The sequence below is a fragment of the Struthio camelus genome, chromosome 1, assembly GCF_040807025.1.
Source record: "Struthio camelus isolate bStrCam1 chromosome 1, bStrCam1.hap1, whole genome shotgun sequence".
Classification (NCBI taxonomy): domain Eukaryota; kingdom Metazoa; phylum Chordata; class Aves; order Struthioniformes; family Struthionidae; genus Struthio; species Struthio camelus.
This window is the reverse complement of record NC_090942.1, coordinates 151,157,064-151,181,578: the sequence shown is the minus strand read 5'-3', so window position 1 is coordinate 151,181,578 and position 24,515 is coordinate 151,157,064. Positions and strand designations below refer to the sequence as shown.

General features: G+C 41.9%; 1 protein-coding gene across 10 annotated transcripts in view; it reads left to right on the top strand.

The window, feature by feature from the left end:
- Positions 1 to 24,515, top strand: part of CRACDL (CRACD like) — a 66,099-nt gene that overhangs the window by 21,149 nt on the left and 20,435 nt on the right. For 2 of the 10 annotated variants that reach the window (XM_068923987.1, XM_009666327.2), the window contains exons 1-6: positions 1,969 to 2,175; positions 18,963 to 19,039; positions 19,996 to 20,164; positions 23,097 to 23,232; positions 23,591 to 23,752; positions 24,385 to 24,453. In XM_068923987.1, coding sequence (XP_068780088.1) covers positions 2,063 to 2,175; positions 18,963 to 19,039; positions 19,996 to 20,164; positions 23,097 to 23,232; positions 23,591 to 23,752; positions 24,385 to 24,453 — 726 coding nt within the window. In that variant the 5' untranslated portion in view covers positions 1,969 to 2,062. Of the gene's footprint in view, positions 1 to 1,849; positions 1,897 to 1,968; positions 2,249 to 2,930; positions 2,968 to 8,793; positions 9,394 to 9,428; positions 10,267 to 14,589; positions 14,786 to 18,962; positions 19,040 to 19,995; positions 20,165 to 23,096; positions 23,233 to 23,590; positions 23,753 to 24,384; positions 24,454 to 24,515 lie in introns of those variants that run through there. The other 8 variants (XM_068923990.1, XM_068924014.1, XM_009666331.2 and 5 more) reach the window with 8 other exon arrangements.

Below are 24,515 nucleotides of genomic sequence, written 5' to 3'. Positions count from 1 at the left end.
CATTATGGACTTTGGCCCTTCTTCAGAAAGGTACTTTAAGCATTGTAATACTTAACAGCTTCTAGGCTGTTTTGATTACTGCAGGGATAGACTGATTCCCCAGGTAAATACAGAATTGTATGGAGAGGGAGAGATTTCAATCATAGCTAAGAAATTGTTGCCTTACCCTGTGCCTGTGCTGAACACAGTTTTGTTGGGCTACTGAAGCGGGCTGTATATAATAATGTCTAGGGAGCCATTTTTGGAGTATACCGCACACTTTTGCAGTAAACGTAAGGTGTGCCATCGCACAGTTCAGATGGCCTGCCATTTCTGCAAAGGCACTTATGTTCATATGTCTTCAACTGAAGCTATTGGTTGTTGTTTTTAATACATAAAAAGCTATCGTAAGTTGTAGAGTAATTCCATTTTAAGGTTGTAGCTGGACTTCTCTAGATGTGCTATGCCAGCCAGTCTTCCTGTGCCTCAGTCCCCTCTTTAAAAGAGCTTCTGCCCGTGTGGTGGCTAGATGAAATACCTGTTAGAAATCTCTTAGGAAGAGAATATGCTCTACAAAGATGATATTGGAACTACAGCCCTTGCTGGGCGATGGGTCTTCGCAGATATCCCTGGCTGTTGCCTTTCCTGGTCTGGACTGGCACAGGTCTCCTGAGAAAGGAGGGAGCCACTCATGTATGGGAATATGGCGAGACGGGATGGGGAAGCATTTGGCTGGAATCAAAGAAATTGCTTCTGCACCAAGCCCCTGCCCCTTTCCCACCCTCTCGGGTCCCTGGGACGCACTTCCACCCTTTGGGGGAAATAACTGTATCTGGCGTGTTCAACATTGCTTTCTCTCCTTTGCTGCTTAGAGAATGGCCGTTCCTCTGTACCCTCCTTACTTTACGTGCCTGTGAATGTAAAAGCCAGGGCCAGGTGAATGGCTCTGGATTGGGCCTTGGCTGGAAACCTTAAGGAACACAGTATTGATGTTTGCCCTTCACTGTTTTTTTTTTTTTTTCCCAAAACGATGATGATGCATCTTGACATAAGGGATAGGATTACTCTTGTGCCTCTGTTTGTATCTACAGTGCTGGTCAGCGCGGGCTCCCTTCAGAGTTAGTAGGAAGCAAATAGGCATTTTTTCAGATACAGTTAATCTGTTCTGTATGAGACTTTTACATTAGACTGTAATGAGTTGTGCCTAAGAAGTGATTATTTCTCTCCTTTTACTATAAAGGGCTATTAGGCTCAGTTATATCTCATCCAAGGGAGCTAGAGATTCTTTAGCTCTTCAGGTCTAATTCAGCTCTTATTTTTCATCTGTTAGAAAATGCATACTGAGAAGGTTACAAGCTAAATATTGTGATGTGGCAGTAAAAGTCAGAAAGTGCGAAGTTCTGTGTTATCATTTAACTCACCTGATTTGCTTCTGTTCAGTTTTCTGTTAAGAGTTTGGCTTTAGAGTATTGGCTTTTTAGCATATGCAGCAGTGAGGGGTCTTTAAGCCCATTTGTTTAGCTGGGATAACTTTATTTTCTCAATTTTGGTATGTTTAATGTTCTGTCATTGCATTTCTTAGTGTTCAGGCTGTGAGCGGTGGATGGTTTCTTCTATTTAGCATAATGACAACATTTGATTGGTGAAATACAAAGATCTTATTTTAAGGATAAAAATGCTCTAGCTTGTCTGCCATGCAGAGTAGAAAACTCACCTTGGATTCTTGCACCTGAGTTTGCTGTTTTCATGACAGGTGCCTTTTTGTTGTAAAAGGAGTTGGACTGCTGTCCCTTTGTCCTGGGTGGTGTTACGTGGTAGCTTTTAGAAACTTTTTGGGCTGGAGACGCTCTGTGCGCGTCTCTTTCCAGAGAAGAGCCTAAGCTTCCTGAGCAACATCAGCCTCCGCTAGGAATTCAGGTCAGGAACTCCCTGCTTGTTTCCTAGCAACTCGGGACAGTGGTGCTTTCTCCTTTGGCTGACTCGCTCGGCGTTAGATAGAGGGATCGTTTGGTGAAGGGATCAGGGCAGTGTTAATAACTCACGCTTTGGGGAAAGCATAGCGTAGTCCGGTGTTGGATAATTGATGAGATGTAGGGTGCGTTGTCCAAGGCGAACCGAACTGAGACTTTGCAGAAACCTCCATGCAAACTTGGAAGTCTCTCTGCTGTTGTTGTTACTGCTTAAACGTTTGGCACGGTGAGAGATTCTCTTTGAAACACCAGTTGCCTTTTGTATTGCATTGAATCTGACAAAACAGAAACGTACTCAGGTAAGCAGCTGAAGAAAGTTCGTGTTTGAGTTGCTTTAAAGGTTAATTTCCTACAGGTGTAATGTGTTCCTTGGTTACACAGATGCACAACATTCAACTGTGCAAGTGTTGACCTGTCTTTGTACTTATTAAACTTTCATCAGATGGTAAGTAGAAAAGTTAAGTGGAAAGATGAACTGGCTTCCCTAGTTCCTTGTTGCTTCTGCTTATAAAAAGTGCTGAAAACAACCTTTAAACTACTCTGGTTAATTTATGGTAGAATTTGCTAATGAAAAATCCTTAAGTGATCACGAGTTATTGGTTGCCACGCGCTCACTGCAGCTGGCTCCTTGTAGCACGTTTACAAAATGGAAAGCAGCAAGTTCCTCTAACTAGGTATTGTTTGCAGAGGCTGGCAATCATTGCCTGTGGTTTTTAACACAAAAGGATTTGTTACCGCTTTTTGTTTCTACTTTGACAGATTACAAGTAGAAACCCTTTGACGCATGTAAAAATTAAAGCAATGGGCTGTTCTAAAAAAAAATCAGAACAAAAAAAATTGTGCTATAGTCTCCTTTCTTTCTTCATAAATGCCAGAGATCATGGTATGTACACCAGCGTGTTGTCATATGTATATTCAAATGCTTGTACAGAAGTGGCTTGACAGTTTCTCAAGGATCATTTCCTACAGAAAAAAACAGTTTTCATATTTTCAAGAATGTGGAAATGAACGTCTCCAGGTGTGTACAAGCTACTTAATTTGCTTTTTTTCAGAAGTCCGTTAACAGTATGTTCCAGCTTTTCAGCAGTATGATTTGGCACCGCTCCCATTAGCTCCAGCAGAGGCCTGCCGAGGGACATCAGCTAAAGATCTGGCTGAATATCTTTAGGACAGATATGCTACAAGAGTATTTGTAGGGTTTTTGCATGGGAGTTTGTAGTGGTGTGTTCTGAATAGAGATGTAAAAGACCAGACGCTTTTTAAGTCATATTTTTAAATTATCTCTAATATGAAGCTGCGTAATTTGAGTGCTGACTCAAAGGCATTCAGGACCTGATTTCTTCAGAGAGACTGAGTAAGTGCAGTTTCAATTGATATTTTCCACTCTTAGTATTCAGAAAAACAATTCCCAGAGTCTCAAATTGCATACCTGATCCAGTGGCCGCTTTTCAAAGCGTGCGCGTTTAATTTGGGATCCCAAGCTTTTTGTCTGTGTAATACATATGGAAGAGCTCATACAAGCGTTCCTAGGACCCACAGCGTATGCGTCTATTTAAGAAGAAAGAAAAAATCTTTACCAGGGAAAGATCTTTTGGCAGGCAGGATGTTCTTTATTACAGAAGGATATGCTAAGTGCGTAACTTCACCCTGCTGAGCGTTTACGTGGTGTAGGACAGAGGAGGAGAACTGTCTGAGGAGGTGCTTCACGTTTCATTTAATTGTTCTTGTCTCAAGGGCGACAACTTTCGGGAGACAGTTAACAGCAGAAACCTCTTCAGTTACTTTGATCTAGCTGTCTGAGTAAAGCAGCACCCTCATAGGATAGCGTGGGACCCAAGAGATTAAGTTGTCCAGCTCTCCTTGCTTTTCTTTGTTCACAGAGCCTTGTAGTGTCTTCTTAGGAATAGTCTTCTGTCAGAGCTGGGGACTCTGCTAGACATTTCATTCCCTGCATATTGACATGACTCACAAATAGAGTATAAAATGTCTGAAGAAATGTTAAAAGGCCCCTAGGCAAACAGAGTCAGATGTTCCTCAAGCTTGAGTTAGTACATTTGCCAGCTGCATGTAAAATGGTAAATATTCTCCTCTTACGCTTACATTGGAGGCATTCTGCAAATATGCAGAGGGCCAGATGCTTGAGAGTCCAGCCGTGAGAGCGTATGCTGGCCCTTAGGGGGCACATCAGAAATCTGGTGTTTGGATGTGTGAAAGACGCAAGTTTAGGGAGATTTTTGGAACACAGGCCTGGCATGGAATGGTATTTCCTGATAGCAAACGGTCCCCTTCGGAAATATCCTTGGACTCAGAAACACAGAACGGGGTAGAGGTGGAAGGTGAGTGCTTTCTTCACTGATGCCTGTGTACCGACCTGTGCAAGTCTAACTCGGAGTTAGAGAGCTTAAAATCAAACGTGACCTCTGCATCATCTAGCTGTAAAGGCCACCTGGCATACAATGTACATTTCTGGGCATCTACCTCCCAGAAAAGATGAGCTCAGAGTGGGACAGTGTGGAGAAGGGTTAGTAAGATGGTCAGGGGAAGGAGAGCTTCTCTGTGGGAGGAAATTAAAGTGCCTTGGCTTGTTTGGCTTAGCGGATGAAGGCTGAAATGGGAGATAGCTATCTTCTCTAAATAAACCTGCAAGAGAGAAAAGCTGCTTCAACAAAAAGATGGTGCTTCAGCAAAAATAAATAGGTATAGACTGGCCATTTAATCTGGAAATTTCTAACCGTCAGGACTACAAAGTTCTAGGAGAGCCGTTCAGTCGAAGGAGTGCGGAAAAATGGAGTTGTTCTCAAAACAGAGTTTAATCAGCCTGTGGAAGGATTATGTGAAGTATTTGCCAGAAATGATAGGGGATTGAGTGGCTCAGGAAGTCCCACCTATGTAAAATTCAAAGATTTAAGTATACCAAAGCATACACAGTTCGTGAGAGAACTGAAGAAGGTAAGACAATGTATGGAGCCCCTACAGTGGAAAGCGGCTAATTAGATGGGATGCGTCTGATAGTGACAGGTCTTGTAAAAACGGAAAGCTAAAGTGCATTTGTGGGTAAAACAGTTTATGACTGACATATGTAGGACACTGGACAGGAGGAAGGCAGCCTCCGTGAATGCTGACCTCGTGGCTGTTCCAGCCTTCCCTTCTGTGATTTTGGACCTGTGAAAGTAATCAGGAAAACCCAAGCAATGCTTGGATCCTTCAAAGAGGCCATGAGATCGTTTGGAAATGGGTTTTGATTTGTTGCTGCGACTAGGTTTGTACATAGAGATTTTTCCCCTGCCATCCTGAGAGAACAAGTCAAACCTGGCAGATCTACAGGGGAAGTTCCCTAGCCAGCAGTGGCCAGGACAGGGGGATATGGTGATCCTGGAGCACTGTGCAATGCCTGAGATACAAGCTCTCCTTGAATAAGGTACTTAAATGGATTTACTTTGTACTGTGCGAGTTGGCTGGCATCATGGCAGATGTAACAGAAGGTAGGAGCAAAGCCCACAAGCAGCTTCTACTTGTGCAGCTTTGCTTTCTGAGCTTTTATTACGAATGCTGTTCTGCCACCCTCTTACCAAATGGTATCCCTTTCCCTCTTCAGAGGGAGGCTGTGCGCCTCTCTGCTCCTGCTCCTGTGCCTGGGAGAGCATGCTCTTAAGTTAGGTTTTCCAGTATCTGAATGCCAGTGTCATTTAATTTATGAATGCTGCTGCACCTTTGGCTGTGCTCATTTGAATCAGGCAGAGTTCAAGATTGTGTAAAGGTGATGGCAGGTGAGAGCTCTTTATGTCACGCTGGATTTCTGCAGCTTACTTATATGATATCTGCCAAATTGGAGGCAGGAAATTTTTGATTTAACGACAAATATTTCTCAACAGCAGTTAGTTAAGTGCCTGCACATGTTAAATTAACCATAATAATCTTGTCATAGTCATAAATTAATTGTCTGCTTCTCATGGGTCTTTGACTATTGGAGTAAAACACTCGTGAAGTGTTCAAAGAAAGGAGCCCAGGGACAACTGGCGTAGGTGTCCTTTATGCCTCTTTTCAACATCATTTTTATGTTTGTGTGTAGCCTTTGGGGCTTACTCCGCACAAGGGACAGGAAGGTGGGGATGGGAATGCAGAGCATCCAGCTGTGGCCACTTAGGCAGTCCTGGATTCCCTTAAGCCTCAGGAGAAAGGCAGCTCCTCTGAGAGAGGGGATTCAGACCTGTTCATATGAAGTGTCTTCTTTCCTCCATTGCCTAGAGATGCAGCCAAAAACAAGAGTGCACTTGGGAGCTTCTTGCAAAAGGGATCTTAAGCCATAGGGAAAATGCTCCACAAGTTAGAGAAGGGATGGGGAGAACATCTGCCTCAGCAGAAGTGGCAGAGGTAGCAAGAGACTGAGGGCAAACAAGTAACGTGGGAAAAGGGGGGCAGTAGTCACAGTGTATTCCCCACGAAATGGTCAGCTCCTCAGAAGGGAGGTTTAGGGAGTGGTACCCGCTTCTCTTTGTCTCCTGCTTTCCACTGCACCGTGGGGTGCGGTGGAGAGCTGAGCCCTGGAGCAGAGAGGGCACGTCAGACTGCATCAACAGACAAGGTCCAAGGGACAGTCCTAGAGCTGAACACCACTCCTGTGTGACAGACTCACTCTGGTCCCGGCTCTGAGAGATACTTCTTGAATGACTTCAGGGAAAGTTTTTAGCCTTGCCATATTTTTGTACTGATCTGTAAAACAGAAGCAACAATCATTCTTCTCCCTCTTTGTCTGGATAGCCTGTTAAAGTTGTCGGCTGGTTATGATCCTCACATTATATACGTACTGACTGGTTCAGCATAAGTTCATCATTGTGGGCTTTGTAATGACATGAATGGAAACAATTTTACCTTTATAGCTTGAAACACCAGGATGTTCTGCAGTGAAGTCCTGCACTGCTTGAGGTCAGGAACGATTCTGAATCTCAAGTCTTTAAGAAAATATAATTTAGAGCGATGTCGGCTCCAGGACAGGGCACCGAGGGAGCAGGGGAGAGGGAAGCACTATTCCAAAATTGGCAGGAGCACATGTCGCAGTAGGGGTGAGATATGCAGAATGGCCGATCCATTGTGCTTGTCTGTGACGCAGAGGCTTTCAGCATGTGCTGATAACTTGTGTTCAGGGAAGACTTTGCTCCCCCAGAAACAATCGCAACTTTTATAACTGGAAGAGAGAGGGGCTTCGATGCCCTTTGAGGACCCTGAGAGCTGGCAGCTGCCTCCATTCTCTTTTCTTCCCTCCTCCAAATAAAGCTGCAGCATCACGGTAAAACAACAGTTGTTCTCTAAATAGTGGCTGGCTTCCTATGGGCCGGTAATGTTCCCCCCCCTCCACTGCAGTAGTATTCCCCCATGCTCTCTCTGCAGGACTTCACTTCTCAGTGCCTCCAGTTTCCTCCTGATTCTCTGTAATACCCTGAAGTGTCCCTGTCCTCCAACAGCCAGCCTAGAGGCACAGCAGGCTGTACCTGAGCTGTGGGTGTGCTGGCAAGCACGAGGAACGAGTGACTGCTTCCCTCACACTGTAGGCTTTCCCACAGTGGGAGCTCTCCTCTAATCACCAGTTTTCACAAAACATACAGGAGCTTCATAGCTTTGAGGTCTCTCTCGCCATCAAATTCAGGTGAAAAGAACCAACAGCTTCAAAAGTGATTGGGGAAGAGGGGACAATGGAGCAGGATACACAGTGCGGTTGTGTAAGTCTCCTTTCCTTAGGAGATCAAACCTAAAAAGTAGCAGCACTGCATGTCAATGTGTATCACCCATCCTCCTGCACTGATTTAAGATGAAAACACTGTCAGGTCCAGATCCATCTGTTCTGTGGATAAGAGAGGACGCATAGTCGGTATGACACTGTGACTGGGAGCATATCTATCTGCTGCTCTGGACAGATAAGGTGCAGGAGCCCTCCAAGTAGATATGTCTCTGACTACTGCTATTAAACACTGTCAATGAGTTATGTGCTCTCCAGTACTATCCTTTTTTGTACTTTCTCTAATCCTCCCTCATCACCTTGTTCTGCATGTAACATTTTTGTGCATAATCTTGTGCTCACTGCTACTTGCCCTGGACAAATTGGCACATGCAAATACTTTCTCCTGCTCAGTCCAGTGAAATGAGTGAACATGTGCAGATGCTGTAGGGCATTAGAGACTTGGCTTTGGACGTTTGACAAGGCAGCAGGAAAAACTATTAAGCTGCGTTCAGGATATTGACTTACAGGAATCTGTTATTCTGAAACGGCAGCTGGAGGTGAAATACGCAGAGTGACTTGCTGGATCTCCTGCATTCACTGAGCTTATTGCTGCAGGGAGGAAGCAAAGGGGAAAGGGAGGATCTGAGGAGGGCAGAATTATTTCTGTTTGCTTGTGTGAGTTCATATCCTTGCTTTGGAGCACAAAGCATAGGCCTGCAGGTATACAGGGATAATAATAAAAAAAAAAAAAACCTACGGAAAAAATATCACCTCTGTTTCAAACACAAAATAACAAATATGACTTGAATGGATACTAAGAATGAAAATTTTGAAATTTTGCATGTATGTGTGATAAGGGAATAATTGACAAAAAAAATTAGAGCTCTTAGGTTTGTGAAATCCTGATTGTGTTTTTCTTATAAATTGGGGAGGAAGGAAATGCCAGAAGAACTTAGCAATGCTGCTTATCATAAGGTGTTCAGAAAGCAGCTTTTCAGGCTGTTCACATAAGAAATTATTTGAATTTGGGAAGACTTTCCACCTTAAATAGCCTTCTACCACAAACCCCTGAGGTAGTCGTGTGTTGCTATAACCTTGCATTAAAAAAATCCCTTGCTCTTTTTCTAACAGCAATCTTGAGAGTTACGTGGGGGGAGGAAAGAGGAGGAGTCCATGGTTCATCTCTTTCCCATCTTGGCTCAAAAAAAATGATTATCAACTGAAAGCACAGAGGTGACTAAATACAGAATAGTCAAAAAAGACTAAAGATCATTCTCATTTAGAAACCTGCCACATGCACCTCTTCAGAAAGAGCCTCGTACACCAGTAAAACAAGAGGCTCTTCAGCTTTGCATTTGGCCTGTGGGGTTTAGTGAAACAAGAACGTGGAATGTGTTTACAAGAGAGCAGTTATTGCTGAAATACGTGAACTCTGTTGCCTGTGGAAATTTCAGAGGATTGAGAGTGCGTCGACGGTGACTGTACTTCCTGGAGAGCCTGTGTGGATGCTGGGGAAGATATTGGCCTCTTAGTCTGCAGCTGGAGATCGGTGGAGGGAGTGTGGTGAGGAGCGCAGAGGAAGATGTTCGTCTTCCCCACCACTGCCCAGTGCCCTCCCAGCTGGATCTCCCTCCATCCTCACTGCGCCTTGCTAAGATGACCCAGGAGGAGGACTGGTCCTTGGACTGGAGACATGGCTGCTTTTTATCAGTGCATCCGAGGTGACTCCAGGTTAGCGCACGACAGCGGCTGGTTCTGCAGAGCGGTGTGGGCTGAAAAGAAGTAAAACGGAGGGAGTGCCGAGAGGATTGAGGGCCTCTAATGGCACCTTTAATGAGCAGCTCCTGGAAACAAATCTGCACGCGTTCTGTCTAGTCTCAGACGATAGGCTGGTACATCTCTGCCTAGAAGGGCCCAGACTTCTTTTAGAATATTTAATTCATTGTCTTTACATTCCCTACTTTCTTTTTCTTCCTCTGCTTTAAATACTCAATATTAAAGCTATTCTGTGCATGGTGCATAGATGATCACAATGATTATTTCATCTTTCCAGTATCGGAATTTCTGAGGAACCCGGTAAAGAACATCTTTTTCTCTTTATTTTGTGCGCTTCTGCCTTTTATTTTATGTGTGGCCTAACCAGATTCTTATTTTTCAATTCATTCCTGGCAAAATATTTGCAAGTAGCCCTGGGATATATCTATGTTCTGTGCTCGCTTGAATGTGAGATTTGAAAAGATTTATCATTAACTTTTAAGGAAACTTAATGAAACTCTTGACTACATCACACATTAGGTAGCTGAGAGTAAATACTTGATGCATGATAGATGGGTTCAGAGTGGATACAAACTAGTCTAGATTCAGATCTGATGTAAGCAGCTGCAATTTACTTCGTAGCCTGGTTGACTTGGCCCACTGCGCTTTGTTTTGAATAGCAGATAAAGCTAAATGAGGATCTCATTCTGGGTAGTCTTAAGCACTTTCTGCAAAATGCCAAACGTCTTAATCTCTCATTAACCTCAGCACTTCACAAGATCATGCTTACATTCGCTTAATTGATGTGGCAGCATGTGTGCAGTTCCTCAGGGCTTGCAAAGGTGTCAGGTGAGTCTCATTTTTTCTTTGGTATAAATCAAGTGTGTCTGTGTATGCGTCTGTATATGGACAATTTATTGTATTAACGGTTCCAAAAAGCGAGGAAGGATCAATGAAAGCCCAGTTATGTTTCTTTGAATTTAAAGCCACTGAGACCTTATAACAACGCTGATTTTTCTATTCATTCTGAATACCAAGAGCTTGTATAATTATTTTTGTGCAATAGTTCCAGGAATGTTCCCGGTGCTGAATTCAAGAATAATTGCAATTGCTACATGTAAAACCAAATGTAATTTTGTTCTAACTAAAGCAAGGCGTTTTACTTTCTTCTCTATTGCTTTTAAAGGAGAGGCACAGTGAATTTTTAAGACTTTACTGACCCTTAGCTCTCAGTGACACTGGCCTGCTCTTGTATCAAAAAAGATGAACTTTCTTCAGAACATTACTAGCCAAAGTACTCTACGTGCACACTTGAACAATGTAACGCTTTTCAAGTTAGGTGTGGTTTTGGTTTTTTATTAAGTCTTTTGAATGGTTGTTTTGTTTGCTTCTTTTTTTTTTTTTTTAATAAAGGCTGTCTTTTCCCTCGAACAAAATATGACAAGAGGTTAGTTATTGAGCTCAACAGTGTGTGTATGTGTTTGAGGGAAGAATAATTCCCTTTACCTTTCTGGGGTATATACTATTCCTTGTACTATGCAGCTGATCAGACTAGGCAACGACGGCGGTTCCTTCTGGCCTTGTATGTTTGCGTGTTTCGCTGCGGTGCCCTTTTAACAGCAGGAGAACAAGCCCTTGCTCTTCACAAGCTGCTTGGGAGGAAAGTTGAGTTTTATGGAATATTTCTCTTCTTTCCTTTTACTTTCCTGCAGAAAGGATGAGGGAAAGGAGGTCCATCAATTCTTGGAAAAAAAAAAACAGGAGAGAGAACAGGGTTTTGCCCTGTCCTTGGACATTTGTTGCGTTTGTAACAGAGAATGGGACGTGCTGTTGGCAGTGGGCACGACAGACGGTTTGCTGAGGGTCGTGCACGAGAACCTGCACATTGTTTGGAAATAGACAGTGGCAAATGCACCAGAGGTGAGCTTGGGCTGGTTAGGTGGAGGAAGATGCATACTGCCAAACAGAAATGAAAGGAGCAAACAGAGAAAACTCTGTCCAGAGCACCCATTGAAAGGCTTAGGAAGGTGCACCTGCTGCCTCTTTCGTTTGTCCTGTCCTATGGCCTGTGAAGTCTAACAGGCTGGTCGTGGCAGGTCGCACTGTGTTAACACAAAGGCTCAGAAGGGGAACCCGTGTAGTGAGCTATATTCTATCTGCCCTCTCCCATCGTCCTTCTAGCAGGATCTTTTATTCCTTGAGATCCCCTGATGCCTCTTCAGTGATCACAGGGTCTAGTGTATTAGATTCTTGCAGACAAATGATTCAAAGACTATTGCTGCGCAGTAGACATTGGACACCACCTCACGTTTATACAATATGCAACAGGGGATTTGAGTGACGGGTATGAGTAGTGGAAAGGAAAGCACTGGTGCAGAGAGGCAGCGGGGTTTCAGTGGTTATACGTGGCTGCTCTCTGTGCCACAGTTTTCTGTTCCTCCACCTCCAGCACTGGAGGAGATAAAGTGTTGGTGCAAGTAACTTCTTTTTCTCACTTCTGAGGGGAATGGCAAACCGCTCACAGCTCGCTCTACTGATTTTGACAGTGACTAGGAAGAAGATGGGAAGAGCCTTAAAAACCATGCTTTTCAAGAAGGGCATTAACTTTGTGTTCAAGCTGGGAGCTCTCACCTGGATTCTACCCTAGGACCTGTGCAGGGGGGGAGAGGATGCTCTCAGCAAGGCTGCTCATGCCAGCCCTGCTCTGCGCATTAGGAGAGGCACACAGGCTCTCAGCACGCCATTGCGGTTGTGCCGTACATAGATGTATTGCATGCTACAAGGGAAGGAGTAGCTGGAGAAAATACCAGCCACAAGCGAAGAAAATGGAATTTTTCTTAAACAATAATACAGATAAAAGAAGATAGGGAAGGTGCACTAGGGTCAATGTGAGACTGATAAAGATGGATAACAAACTGTCATGTTTTAGACAGCAAACCATTTGTGAAAATATCAAAGATAATGTCCCCAGGGACATCAGTCAGAGTAAACAATTAGGCACTAATAGCTTCCTTACTAAATTATTAAAAACAGCAGAGAACACATGAAGTTAGAGACTTTCCAAAGCAATACTTTTAGTGTACTGATCCAAAACATTGTAGCAAAATGGAAGGAGATGGTCACCCATCTCTGGTCATCCATGGCCCAGCTTTGAAAACAGATAGCAAAATTGTATATAAAAAGTATCAGGGTGCCTTTCTTCTTCAATTGGCATAAAGCTTATCTCTGATACTTTTTAAAGGCATAGTGGAGAAAAACAGTGTAATTTTCTCAAAAACAAGACTTCTTTTGTAAAATATTTGTAATGCATCACCCATCCCAAAAGGATGGGAATATGGCTAGAATGTGTACATATCCTGCAAAGGCCCTGACATATAGTAGAAAGGCAGGATGGCCTTTCAGTCCCATTGAGAGTATCTGGGACTCCTGATAAAGCTATTAGGATGATTGTGTGTATATAAGTGTGCACACGTACGCATATATTCATTTGACTTAAAAAGTGGAGGCTGAATTAAAAGCGAAATTTTTACCTCTTTGGCATAAAAACAGGTCTGGAGCAGGAAAATGTATCTTCAAACTCTCGTGCCCCATTATGCTGAGCTTTTTGGATGTGTTTCTACAAACTCATTTGGTTCCCAGAGATCTGAACCTCACTCCTTCTAATACATAGGCTGCTATGTGCAGTGCTAGCTGAGGTGTTGCACCTCACTGTGCTCTGTAGACCTCCACTTGCAGAACAAGGGCCTGGGGTAAAGGATTTTCAAATAGAGAAGCAGAGATTGATCTTAATAACATAAGCTCAAGAGGATGGACGACCTCTGGAAAGGATTTTGCAATAGGGTGTGTTTTGAGAGATCTAGTTTTGGGTAGGTGGAGGCTTTATGGGTTGGGAGCACTGAAAAGTGGTTTTAGAGTTTGAAATGGGGTAATGTTGGGATCTCTATTAGTAGGAAAAGGTTTGAGCAGACGAGCATGTTGAACAGGAGGGTTTCTTGTATTTTGTAAACACTTTCCCATCATGCGCTCATTATCTTGCTTTCCCTACATACCCTCTGCCATACCCCACTGTGCAACGTCTTCAAAATCTGATCTTCCCTATCTTCAGGGATAAACATTTCCTTGGGAGGCAGATGCTTAGGGCATCCTTTTGAATCTGAGGTATGCCAAGGCATGACATCCTGGGGCCGCATCCAAACGGTGCTCCTGCTAATCCTGTGTGCCGGAGATGTGGAGCATCTCCAGACCTGTGAAAGCTCTGCTGATGCGCCTGCTGCTGGTAGGGGATCACTGCAGACGCCCTGGGCTTGCTCCCCCTCAAGACTTCCTGCTGTCCCTTTATTGGAGGCTGTGTGCCAGGAGAAGGGACCACACAGCCCATGGATGGTGCCCTCATTTCAGGTCTGAGCCCATGGGGAGAAGGGCTGGGCAGAGAAAAACCATCTCGGTGATCATTCCTGGTATTTAGGATGTTTTCTGTTGCAGTCGCTACCTCTGCTGGAGGAGTCTGGGTATTTGAGTTTCCTCTATATCCCCAGAATTCCTACATTTTCCTTCCCAAATCCACAAGGCCGTGTAATAGAGGTAGGCATTCGTATCGTGATATCTGAGAGAGAAAAGGGCAGGTTTTCCTCTCACTTGAAGTGATTATCTTAAATTCAGATTTTAAAAATCACTTTAATTGCTTGTTTCTTTGTTTCCTAGAAATAGCATATTCTTATACAACACAGGAATAAAAAGTGTAAATTGCTGTCATTCAGTTCAGCTGTGATTTTTGGATAGATGTATTTGGATGCGTTGACATTAGGGAGGGATAGGAAAGTGAAGAAACACCTATTGTTTTGCCATATTCCCTCACTCACATATTCTCAGCTGTATTTCTTGTATCTTAGTTCATTTAGAAAGGGCATGGGAAGGAAGGAGGAGAGGGGAAAAACAGTCTCTGCTGGGAAAAGTCCAGTGTAGAAAAAATAGTGTTATAAGCTTGGGTAATATTTAGCAATTTACCGTGAGACATTTTGCGCTTATAAAAATCGCATAATAAATTGATAAACCAGATATCTCTAGCAGTCCGCTGTGAAAAGAACTGAACATAAAATATAAAAGAAAAAAAGAGGAAAAGAGTACAACCGCCAATAGTGCGGCTGTACTAACTAATCTCTCCCTGGCTAACAGGAAAAGAAGTAGTGCAGACTGCTCCTGAAGGATAAGAATCCTGCTGAGTCTTCAGACCACAGCATGATTTAACTTAGTGATGGACTTCAGCAAATCCTTGGAGAAACCGGAAATGAGAAAGCTCAGCAGGCCTGCTCCTTAGCAGCGTCTCCAGATCCAAACCTAAGTACACACTAAATACTACAAGTGCGCATGGGTGAGGATTTTAAGCTGCTAGATTTTTTCCGTTTCTATAGTCGGTTACTTGAAGAGCATTTTGTTGCACACTTATTAAACTTACAGCCTGCCATGGATTGGAAGTAAAACTATGAGGAAGATAAATTTTGCTCTAGAGTAAATAATCAAATCTCTGTTTACGTCAGCGAAGCAACGATCAGTCATAATCATAGCAAGATTAAACTTCAGCCTCTTTTCTTTTTTAATTCCGCTTAAATATCTTGTTTTAATTGAACCTTTCATATGATGAGTGTGTTAATACCAGAGGATTTGTTATAGGCAGATTTTCAAGTTTTCAAGCTTTTTCCTGAGTGACTAAAGATATTGTCCAAATAGCTTATACAAAGGGAAGAAGGTGACATACAGATAAAAGTTTTCTGCATTCATATGTTTGAGAAAGAAAACAGAATTCTGTTCTGTGAGGTGCTGAATGGGTGAAAACCAGCACTTGTCTAGTGCCATTTCAGCATTCAGCAGAAGAGTTCAGAAGGAAAAACTACTTTCCTCCATGGCAATAAAAATATCACTGTAAATGTTAAAGAAGAAATTAATGTAATCACCTAAAGTTAGGTTCAGTGTCCCACTGAACCTGACAGTCCTCTTCTTGCGGAAAGGTGCTAGAGAGAGGAGCCACTGAGAATTCAGCAGTGGTCAGTGTTTCTTAGCACTGTCTTGGGATACTGATTCAGTGGAAACCCTTACTCAGGAAAACACTTAAGCATATGACTGAGTCTCAGCTTACTATTAAGTATTTAAGTATTAACTTAAATGATTGTGTGCTAAAATAGTCTGCTAACTTTGGAAAGTAATTTTGTAAGTCTGGTCAGAAATGAACTGTCCATATTCCAGAATAAGTTGTTGGCCAAACAGGAATAGACTTCAGGATTGCTAGCTGTGTGCTCTAATCGCTAGCCAGAGTGCTACGTCATTCGCCAAATATTTCACAGTTCTTTTCATTTTCAACCCCTACCTGACTTGCTTGAGAATTCCTGCCCTCAAGTTAAAAGACGAGCATGCCCATTCATCTAATTAAACAAACAGATCTTTCTTTGGTAACAGCAGCCATAAAACTCCTCCTCAAATCTTTGACACTTGATTGTCACCGTGCAGCCACACCTCGTCGTCCTAGTCACAAAGTGTGTTTTCATAACATAGCAACAGTGGTGAGAACTCCTAACCTTCTGCTCCACTGGCCTCTGCATTCTTTCATATAAATCAATGCAGGCCTGAGAGAATTAAATCAAAATGCCATCTCGGGATTCAGACTGTAAACTTGCATTTTAAACTAAAACCAAGCCTGAGATATATCCATTTCCAAGCTTTGAGGACTGAAAGATCAACACAAGTCTATGTTCAATGGGATTGCATGCCAAGAATGGATACAGCAGGTTTTATAAAGCCTTGCAGTTAACCCATTGTTCAAAACCTCTATCTGATCCAAACTTCTAGCATTTTTTTAACATAATTGAAAGCAACACCAGCCTGGAGGCCTGGTGGAGCTCTCTGAGCTGTACTGGAGTCACAGCCCACTGGTGTTGTGCGTTTGGGGTTTCCTTCATTGCATGGAGGTCACTCTGGGCACCTCTGATCCTCAGTTTGGATCACTTTCTGTTTCAATCCAAAGTTGTGTTTCCCCTGTCTTTCCTCACCGCGTGCAGGCTCTCAGCAGCTCTCCCAGAATAAAGCAACCAGGTCTTTCTGCAGACAAGACCTGGAAATGGCTTAGGGATTACTCTGACAGGCAGTATGGATGGCACGAGGCCAAGCCTTGCTTCTTCTGTACAGCTCAGTGCCCCAACACTGTGCCAGCTGGCCTCATACCTCGTGCTACACCCCTGCAGGTGACATCATCAGCATCATGTTTAAAAGCACAAATATGGTAGGCTGCTTTCTCCAGCTCTTGGGCACTTGAGAAAGACATGCTAGTTCTTAAAATAACCTTAGAAAATTATAAAAGTATTGCAGACCTGAAAAATGGCCATGTGACGTCAGAAGGAGAATGAGGCCCTTGCTTCGAGACCCATGATTGGCAAGAGCAGATCTCATCAAGGTTCGGTGTCTCTTGAATGAGCAGGTGCATGCTGCAATCCTCCTTCACGTATGACTGTCCCTGCGTGTTTGGTGCACAGAGCGGAAACGCACTTCATAATCTCAGATATCACAGATTATTCCCTGATGTTTCCCTAGTCTTCACAAATGCTTTCTGACATTACAATGAAGCTAACTTTTTTTATTTTTAATCTATTGGAAAACTGGCTGCTAAGGTGTGAGATTGGATAACAACATAATTCTGGTTTGTTGGAAATAGATTATCTGCATTAAATTTGACAGAGAATATGTTTATACTTACCTATGTGTTTGAAACTAACATTTCCATTATGCTTGTATTTCTCACTCGATGGTTTTGCTATTCAGAATTGACAAAGTACAACATACAAACGTTTGGAAAAAGAGACTCTCCCCTGACTACACCTGAATGCAGTGGAGCTGTGCCAGTTTGCCACAGCTGGGGATCTGAATTATGGCATCCATAATTTATATGGAGACCGTAGGATCCCATCTCTGGACATGTATAGCTTATAGATACTACAGGGTATGCATATAACAGCTGAGGTTACAAAGGTATGGATTTGCACATCCATATCATTGCTATTGCAACATAACAAAGTGAATCTGAGACACCCGTAGCTTGTTTAATAATTGACTAGATATACTTATTTACCCAGCACTAACTGCTGGCCAGTTACTTTTTAAATGTCTGTATAATCCAACTCTGTTCCGATCTGGTTACTGACTGCGCCAAGACGCGCTCGAGCCCCAACCAGGCCAGCTTTGCCAGCGTCCCCTACGAGTGGTGCCAGGGGCAGCCGTCCCCGACCTCGCTGGCCCACTCCGGAGCAGCGATGGCAATGCCTGCTCTAGTAGCCTCCGCGACGGGTGGCGAAGAGTTTGTTTCACAAGGAGCAAGCTCCTCCGGCTGACGTGGGACAGAGCCTGAAGACACCGGAGAAGGGGTCGGGGCCGCTCTGCGACAGCGGCAACATTGCGGTCGGGGTAGCACAGCCGTTTGTCGTGGCCTTGTTCCACTGCTCGTTGCCGTTTCAGGCGATGCCTCGTGTTTTAAACTCAAGTTATGAATGGTTCATTTCTGTTTCACTAACTGTTTGAATTTAGGAGCCTTCTTACTTAAGTCTGCTCTTATTTCAGGGGATCAAACCGGCCCTGATGTTTTCACTTCCCTATCTAGGGTCCAGCATGAGGATCTGTCACTGTTATAAGCCGATGAGATATTCTGTGATATTTAAGTCAAATTCAGGCAGTGGTATCCATGACTTTATACTGACTCTACCATGAAATTACAGTTTTCCGGATGAAGAAAAGAGAGCACAAACAGACTTCAACTCTGATAACGTGCTAGAGATATTTTGTTCTCAAGCTTGGGGCGTATACAATTTTGGAAATATTTTAAAATTTAGGAACCTCAATGAATAAAGTAATATTTTGCTTCTGTTTTTAAAATGTTATTGTTTTATTTTTATTGTCATTTTTCTGTTGTCTGCGTGAGCAAAGGAATATAAAGAGTTGTTACCTTTTCACAAATTTGTTAGAAAAGAAGAAAAACTAGAATGCATAGAATACTTCAAGTTGACTATAGATAAATTCAAAATACCTTCCGTTCTTTACTAACATTACTTGCATATGTTAAACAAATGCTGTAATTACCAGAAAGACTCTGCAGTTGGTTAAGGCAACCTGTGTGGCTTGAATAGGAGCAGAAAGGGAGAGTAAGAGAAGCAGACTTCCTCAAATTTTTACTTTTAGAAGCATCTCATTAAACGTAATTTTGAGTCAGGAGAGGTTACTAACCGTGCCCTGGTTAACTTAACTGTAATGTACCATTCTCTTATTAAGTGGAAATATTCTATGGAATTTATTACACCGTAGCCTAAGAAACTTTGTCCTATGGGAGAGAGATTTTTATATTTTTTATAAATATGTATTTATATAGAGATACAGCACATGTGTTTATATAAACATTTGTTTTACATATATAATATTTATATATTTATATATTTTAGTACCTTGCCTATATAAATATATACAGTTAAGTAATGTTATTTCTTTGATGTGATTGATACTTTTTCCATCTCCCTTAGTGACTGTCACATAAGTTCCACAAGGAAAATGGACCCTAAGGTGCGAGAGAGTGAAGGATTTGGAGAGGACAATTCAGGTAGAATTGCTGGTTTCTCTAGTGAATGAAAAGTGTTATGACTTTTTGAGCTTCAATACCTTAGCCTTATTACAGAAGTGATTCTGTTTATTTAGAAAATATGTCCTCCCTTTCTCTCTTTCTGTCTCCAAGGCTGTTCTATTTTTCACATTTTCAGAGGCTCGATACAAGATTTTTGTAGCATCTTGTGACAAAGTTAACTTTTTAACCTAACGTGATCCAACAATAACTGAAACACTGACAGGGGTATCTTTCAGTGATGTCATGCCCACTTATTTGGGACAGGTACGAGTTGCTGGGTTGTCTTATCCAAAATGCTGATTTCATTTTAAATAGCTTTCTCCTTGGATCTTGGAACTGTTCCTAATTCAGATCCTTCCTCGCTGAACAGACTAGCATTGCCTCTCAAGATTATTGCTTGATTTCTATTTTAATACTTTGTGATCCATTGAGTCTCATAATTACCATTCAAAATATTCTGGAACGTACAATAAAACTGATATTGTAAAAGCATTAGCCACCTGGCACGCACCACCTAAGTAAGCCATTTCTGCATGTAAATTGGTTTTAGTAACAACATTGTCCTTATCTTCACTATTTAGCTTGCTGAACACAGGCAGTGAGTTTCCAAGTTGTAATTCCTTCTCTATATTCCAGGCAGTTAATACCAAAATTTTTCTTCACGGTCTAAACATCACAAGAGGCAAGTAGAAACTTTATTAGAAAATACCCTACGTTGTAGGTTGTTTCTTATATGTCATAAACATTGCAATCCATTCTCCAAGATAATAGTCATTTCATGTTATCAGTATAAGCCTGAAAGACATTCATATAAAAGTGAACTGTGTTGCCTTGTCCAGGAAAAAATCCACTTGTGAAGTTGTATAGGATTTATTATTGTTCCTAAATTTTGCAAACGCTGCCAGTAGCATCCTTCTTTATGTTTCATTACTTAGGAAAGAAAAAATCGAAGTTCAAATCTTTCAAAAAGTTTTTTGGTAAAAAGAAAAGGAAAGAGACATTGTCATCTACTGGGAGCATCAGTCTGAAGCTATTCCAGTCAACAAGTGATGTGATGGCCTCACAAGACACGCACGTTGGTTATGATTCTGAAGATGAACTTGAGTAAGTCTTTGAACCGTGGCCAGTAAACAAATGAAGAGCTGTTAACAGTGTTTATAGATTAAGAAGACTCCAAAATTGTCTCCTCTTCCTATTCAGAATGCCACGTTCTTGAACAGTTGTCTGTTTAAGGAAAGTACAAATTAAAACGGCTGATGTGAGGCAAATTACAAGTGCGGCAGAGGGGGTGCAGCAAGAAATAATAATTTAAAAAGCTTTCATTTAAGCGTAGATAAAGTTTGAGTTATCATTTCAAGAGAATGTCCTTCCCCTCTTCAAATACAGATTAGATACTCAGTTTATATTTTACCAGAATGGTGTCATGCCCCTAAAACGCATCTCCTGAAGACTGTTAAAGAAATTTAGATGACTAATGATTTACATAGGTTTTCAAAAGCAAGGAGGAGATAGATAATGGTATGAATCCCACTGAAATCACCAGGAACCAGAGGTTGTGTAGCCTTTATTTCCTCTGTATATGCAGGATTCATCTGACCAAAAGATAGATGCTGCATCGGAGCTAGTCACCACAGTTGTCTTTTATAGTCAGCCGAGGGAAATCCACATTGCTAAGACATGGATCTTATCATTCTTGTGTAGATAGCTGAAGTAGGTCAGATGAACCATGCCCTGAAAGCTCCTATTTCTCTCCAGTGACTGTAAACGGGAGCCCAGACTGATCAGGTCTGATGTAGATACCTATGTTGTAATGTCTGAAGTTAGATAAGAAGAATCCCAGCCTGGGTACCTGAATGCCTCTGAAAATCTCATCTTCATTCAGGCACTTCCAAAAATCTCATCTATTACTTTTCATCTGAAATGTAAGCACAAGAAACACGGTATAAAGTTCACGTGTTTTCTTGGGTGGGCGGATGGGTCGAAAGAGTCCCTCAGCTGCCTATAAATAAAGTCCTTGCATTAATGGACATTGGGTCTCTCAAGTACAGGCACCGGTTACTCGGGCACTAGAAACTGTAGTCAAGAAATGCTGTTAAGCGTAGGGACTGGAAAGGTAACTAACCATCCTGTCCATTTAAAATGACATTATGCAGTATGGCCACTAGGCAGCGCCAAACACCCAAAAGAAATCTGTTAATTTTGTGTGTGTGTGTGTTTTGCCGTATTGGCAACGGTAATATTAGTCCAGCCTGGTCAATAACTTGAGATTGTCGCTGCTTCCCTAGAATTTCCAAGTTTGTAGCATCAGGTCTAAGAGTGGGCTGTAGTATTTTTATTCAACGGCATATTTTTGGGACCTGGATGGTCAGATTAACTCTCCCTCATACGCTACTCAACAAGGTCATGTCCAAGTGGGTAGTCTCTGCCTCTTTTGGCCATGTTCCTGTGCTGTTATTGGTAGTGTTAGTACATTATTGTTTCTTGATGTTTGTTTAAACAGACAAAGAAGTTTTCCTTTGAAAGAAAGGAAAATTAAGTAGAGCTCTCCTAATCTGAGGAGACATCTAGGGTACCTCCAATACCCTTCTGGGAGATGTATATCTTCTAGAAAGAGAACAGCAAAGGTAGCATGACGGGATAAATGTGCACATACAACATTGCTTATCTGGCTGCTGTTTCAGTTTGTGTAAAATGTTGATGCACTGAGCAGCCATAACAGCCCTTACTTTGCAAATTGCGATAGATCCCTCTGACCTTGGATGCATTACAGAGATAACATTTTCACTTAGATAAATTGTTCTTCTAATGTCTCTAATGTATTAAGCAAAAATAGCAGGCTTTCCTTCGTTCTGCAGCAGGAATACAGATCAACTATTTCCTCCTATTGTTTTTTCAAACATATTTATAGCAGCCATTATAAGGAAAATGTTACTTTCTGCCATGTTTGTTTATGTTTCTGAATGTCCCTATGACAGTACCTCAGATCCAAAAATAACAGTTCTGCTCCTTTTTTTCTTTTTTTTCTTTTTTTTTTGCCAGATAATCTCTTCAATTAACTTGATAGTTGCTTGAATTCAAGCAATTCGGTATTCTGATTTGCCATTTCATAGCTGTCTTATTTAAAAAAATTAAAAGAAGGCATTCTGGAAGAAATGCCATGTGCGCACATTTCCAGTCCCTGTTCAGTTAGGCTATGAGCTAAGCAGTGGAAAATGAGCACAACAGATCTCCTAGCAGCTGACTGCCCCTGGCTCTCCCCTGTCCTTCCCCTGAAGAAACAAGGTGTTAATCCCCGACATGTAACATTTTCAAAAGAAGTTACATGATGCATGTGTCAGAAGTAGGGAATAGACTGTGAAAGAAGCTACCCGTAAAGCACTCCCCTACTTCCTTTCTCTGGACCACAAAGAACGCCCATGAAAAAATACGTCCTGCAAGCCCATTAGGGAACAGCCCAATGATCTTGATACAGGAGGTAAAGTATTACGTAAATGATGCTATGTGATAACTATATCCTTCTGGAATATTTTTGTTAATGACCTGTATGGCAGGGATGTATTAAATGCTATACCACGCTTCAACAACAAAAGGTATTATTCTTCATAGGGTAAGTCGTTTGCAAGACATGTTACTGTATTAGCAAGAAGTTAGCATGTCTCAGCTACAGGATGGTTTATGTGAACTCACTTCATTTTGCATCTGTGCTTGCCTGTGGCATTGTCACACCACTCAGGTGGTGGCTTCTAACCAAGGGGCAGTAGCTTTTCCTAAACTATTACTGAGGTTAAACCATCTCTTGATTTAGTTTGTTAACACTACAGCTGCAATTTTGCAATTGTTTGATTAGTTTTTAAGGCACTACATGGATTGGCCTGAATTACTGCATTGTATTCAGTGAGAAGTTTGCAATCTCAGGTATAATGTATGTGGTGCGCATTTATCTTCCACCCCATGTTCGAAAGACCATCTGAGTTAAGAACAAGAGAACTGACAAAAGACGTCTAAATGCTTTCACTAGTTTGTTGTATTATTCTAGGACCCACAAAGGCATTATGGGAAGCAGAGCTTTGTCACATGATAGCATTTTCATCCCTGAGACTGGGCAAGAGCCTGCAAGGCCAGTAAGAGTATTTTCTCAGGAGAACGTTTCTGACCGAATTAGAGCTTTACAGGTAATATACGTAACATACGTTTTTCAAATGCAAGAGATGGGAGGTCTTCCCAGGCTTTTTTTTTTTTTTTAATATCCTTTATGGTTGAACATTTGATTAATAAGTAATTGTCCTCTGCAGATTACATTAAATGTGGAATTTGTTAATTAGACAGCAGTATCATATCTTGGTTCTACTTAAATGATAGTTGTGAAATGAATGGGTTGTTTGGCCATCTAAGAAAACTTCTAAAGAGAGATGTCCTGTGCTCGAGATCATTCAATTGTAAGGTTAAAATAAAGGTGACGTGAACTAAAAAAATGGAGTGGGGAGACCTCCACCCCTTTGACATGCTAATGAGTTTTATGCCATATTGTAGTTGAAACTACAGCACAACATGAAATTGGGACCTCCACCTCCATTTGGACTTCATGCAAAGCGCTCAGAGGATGCTGGGACCAGTTCTGAAGATGACGGATTACCCAGGAGTCCTCCAGAAAACTCTTTGCTCCATGAAATCCTAAATTCAGGCACAACGAGAGTAAGTAGTTCTGGTATTGACAAAAGTCAGTGTTTAATGACTTGACTTAGCTGTGTGTGGAAAGGAGAAGAAATTATTTGGTTTGGTATATTACTACTTCATCTCTGAACCATTCAGAAATACCTTAACTCAAAGTGGGAAAGGGGTATCTCTCTGTGTAAACAGCTACTTAGAATCTCTCTGTTCCTGTTGAAATATAAAGATCATGCCAGAAAATGTAGAATTAGGAAAGAGAGGGTGTGTTTGTGTACAGGGGGTCAGGGAGTGAGGTGGGTGCTTGGGGACTACAGATAGCTGCCAGGCATAAAAAAAGCCTGAAAAATCTGTAGTCCCCTGAATGTGCTGATTAGAATTTCTTCCTTAATATTTTTCTATACTGTCATGGGGAAAAAGAAGCATAACAGAATTTGATTTTTTTTTCCTTTTTAAATGATAATTTTGTTACAGATTATTTCATTCTTTATCTGCATGTCTTATACTTTATGTTTGCAATGTCCTTGCTAATCCTTAAGACTATAGAGAAAAACAACTTACATTGTCAGTATTGTGTGCACTTTGTGTAGATGGTTTCTGCTAGTACATCTGTCTCATTTGTCATCTTTACTGAATCTCTTCCTCATTCCATCCCACAGTTCTCTGACTCTCACAAGCACCTTAGCTCTTTGAGTTTAGCTGGAACAGGCAGTGAAGAAGAAGAACAGGTAACTTCTGCCAAATGTATTAAGGGCCAAGCGATTATGTATATTAATCTTTTAAAGGAATG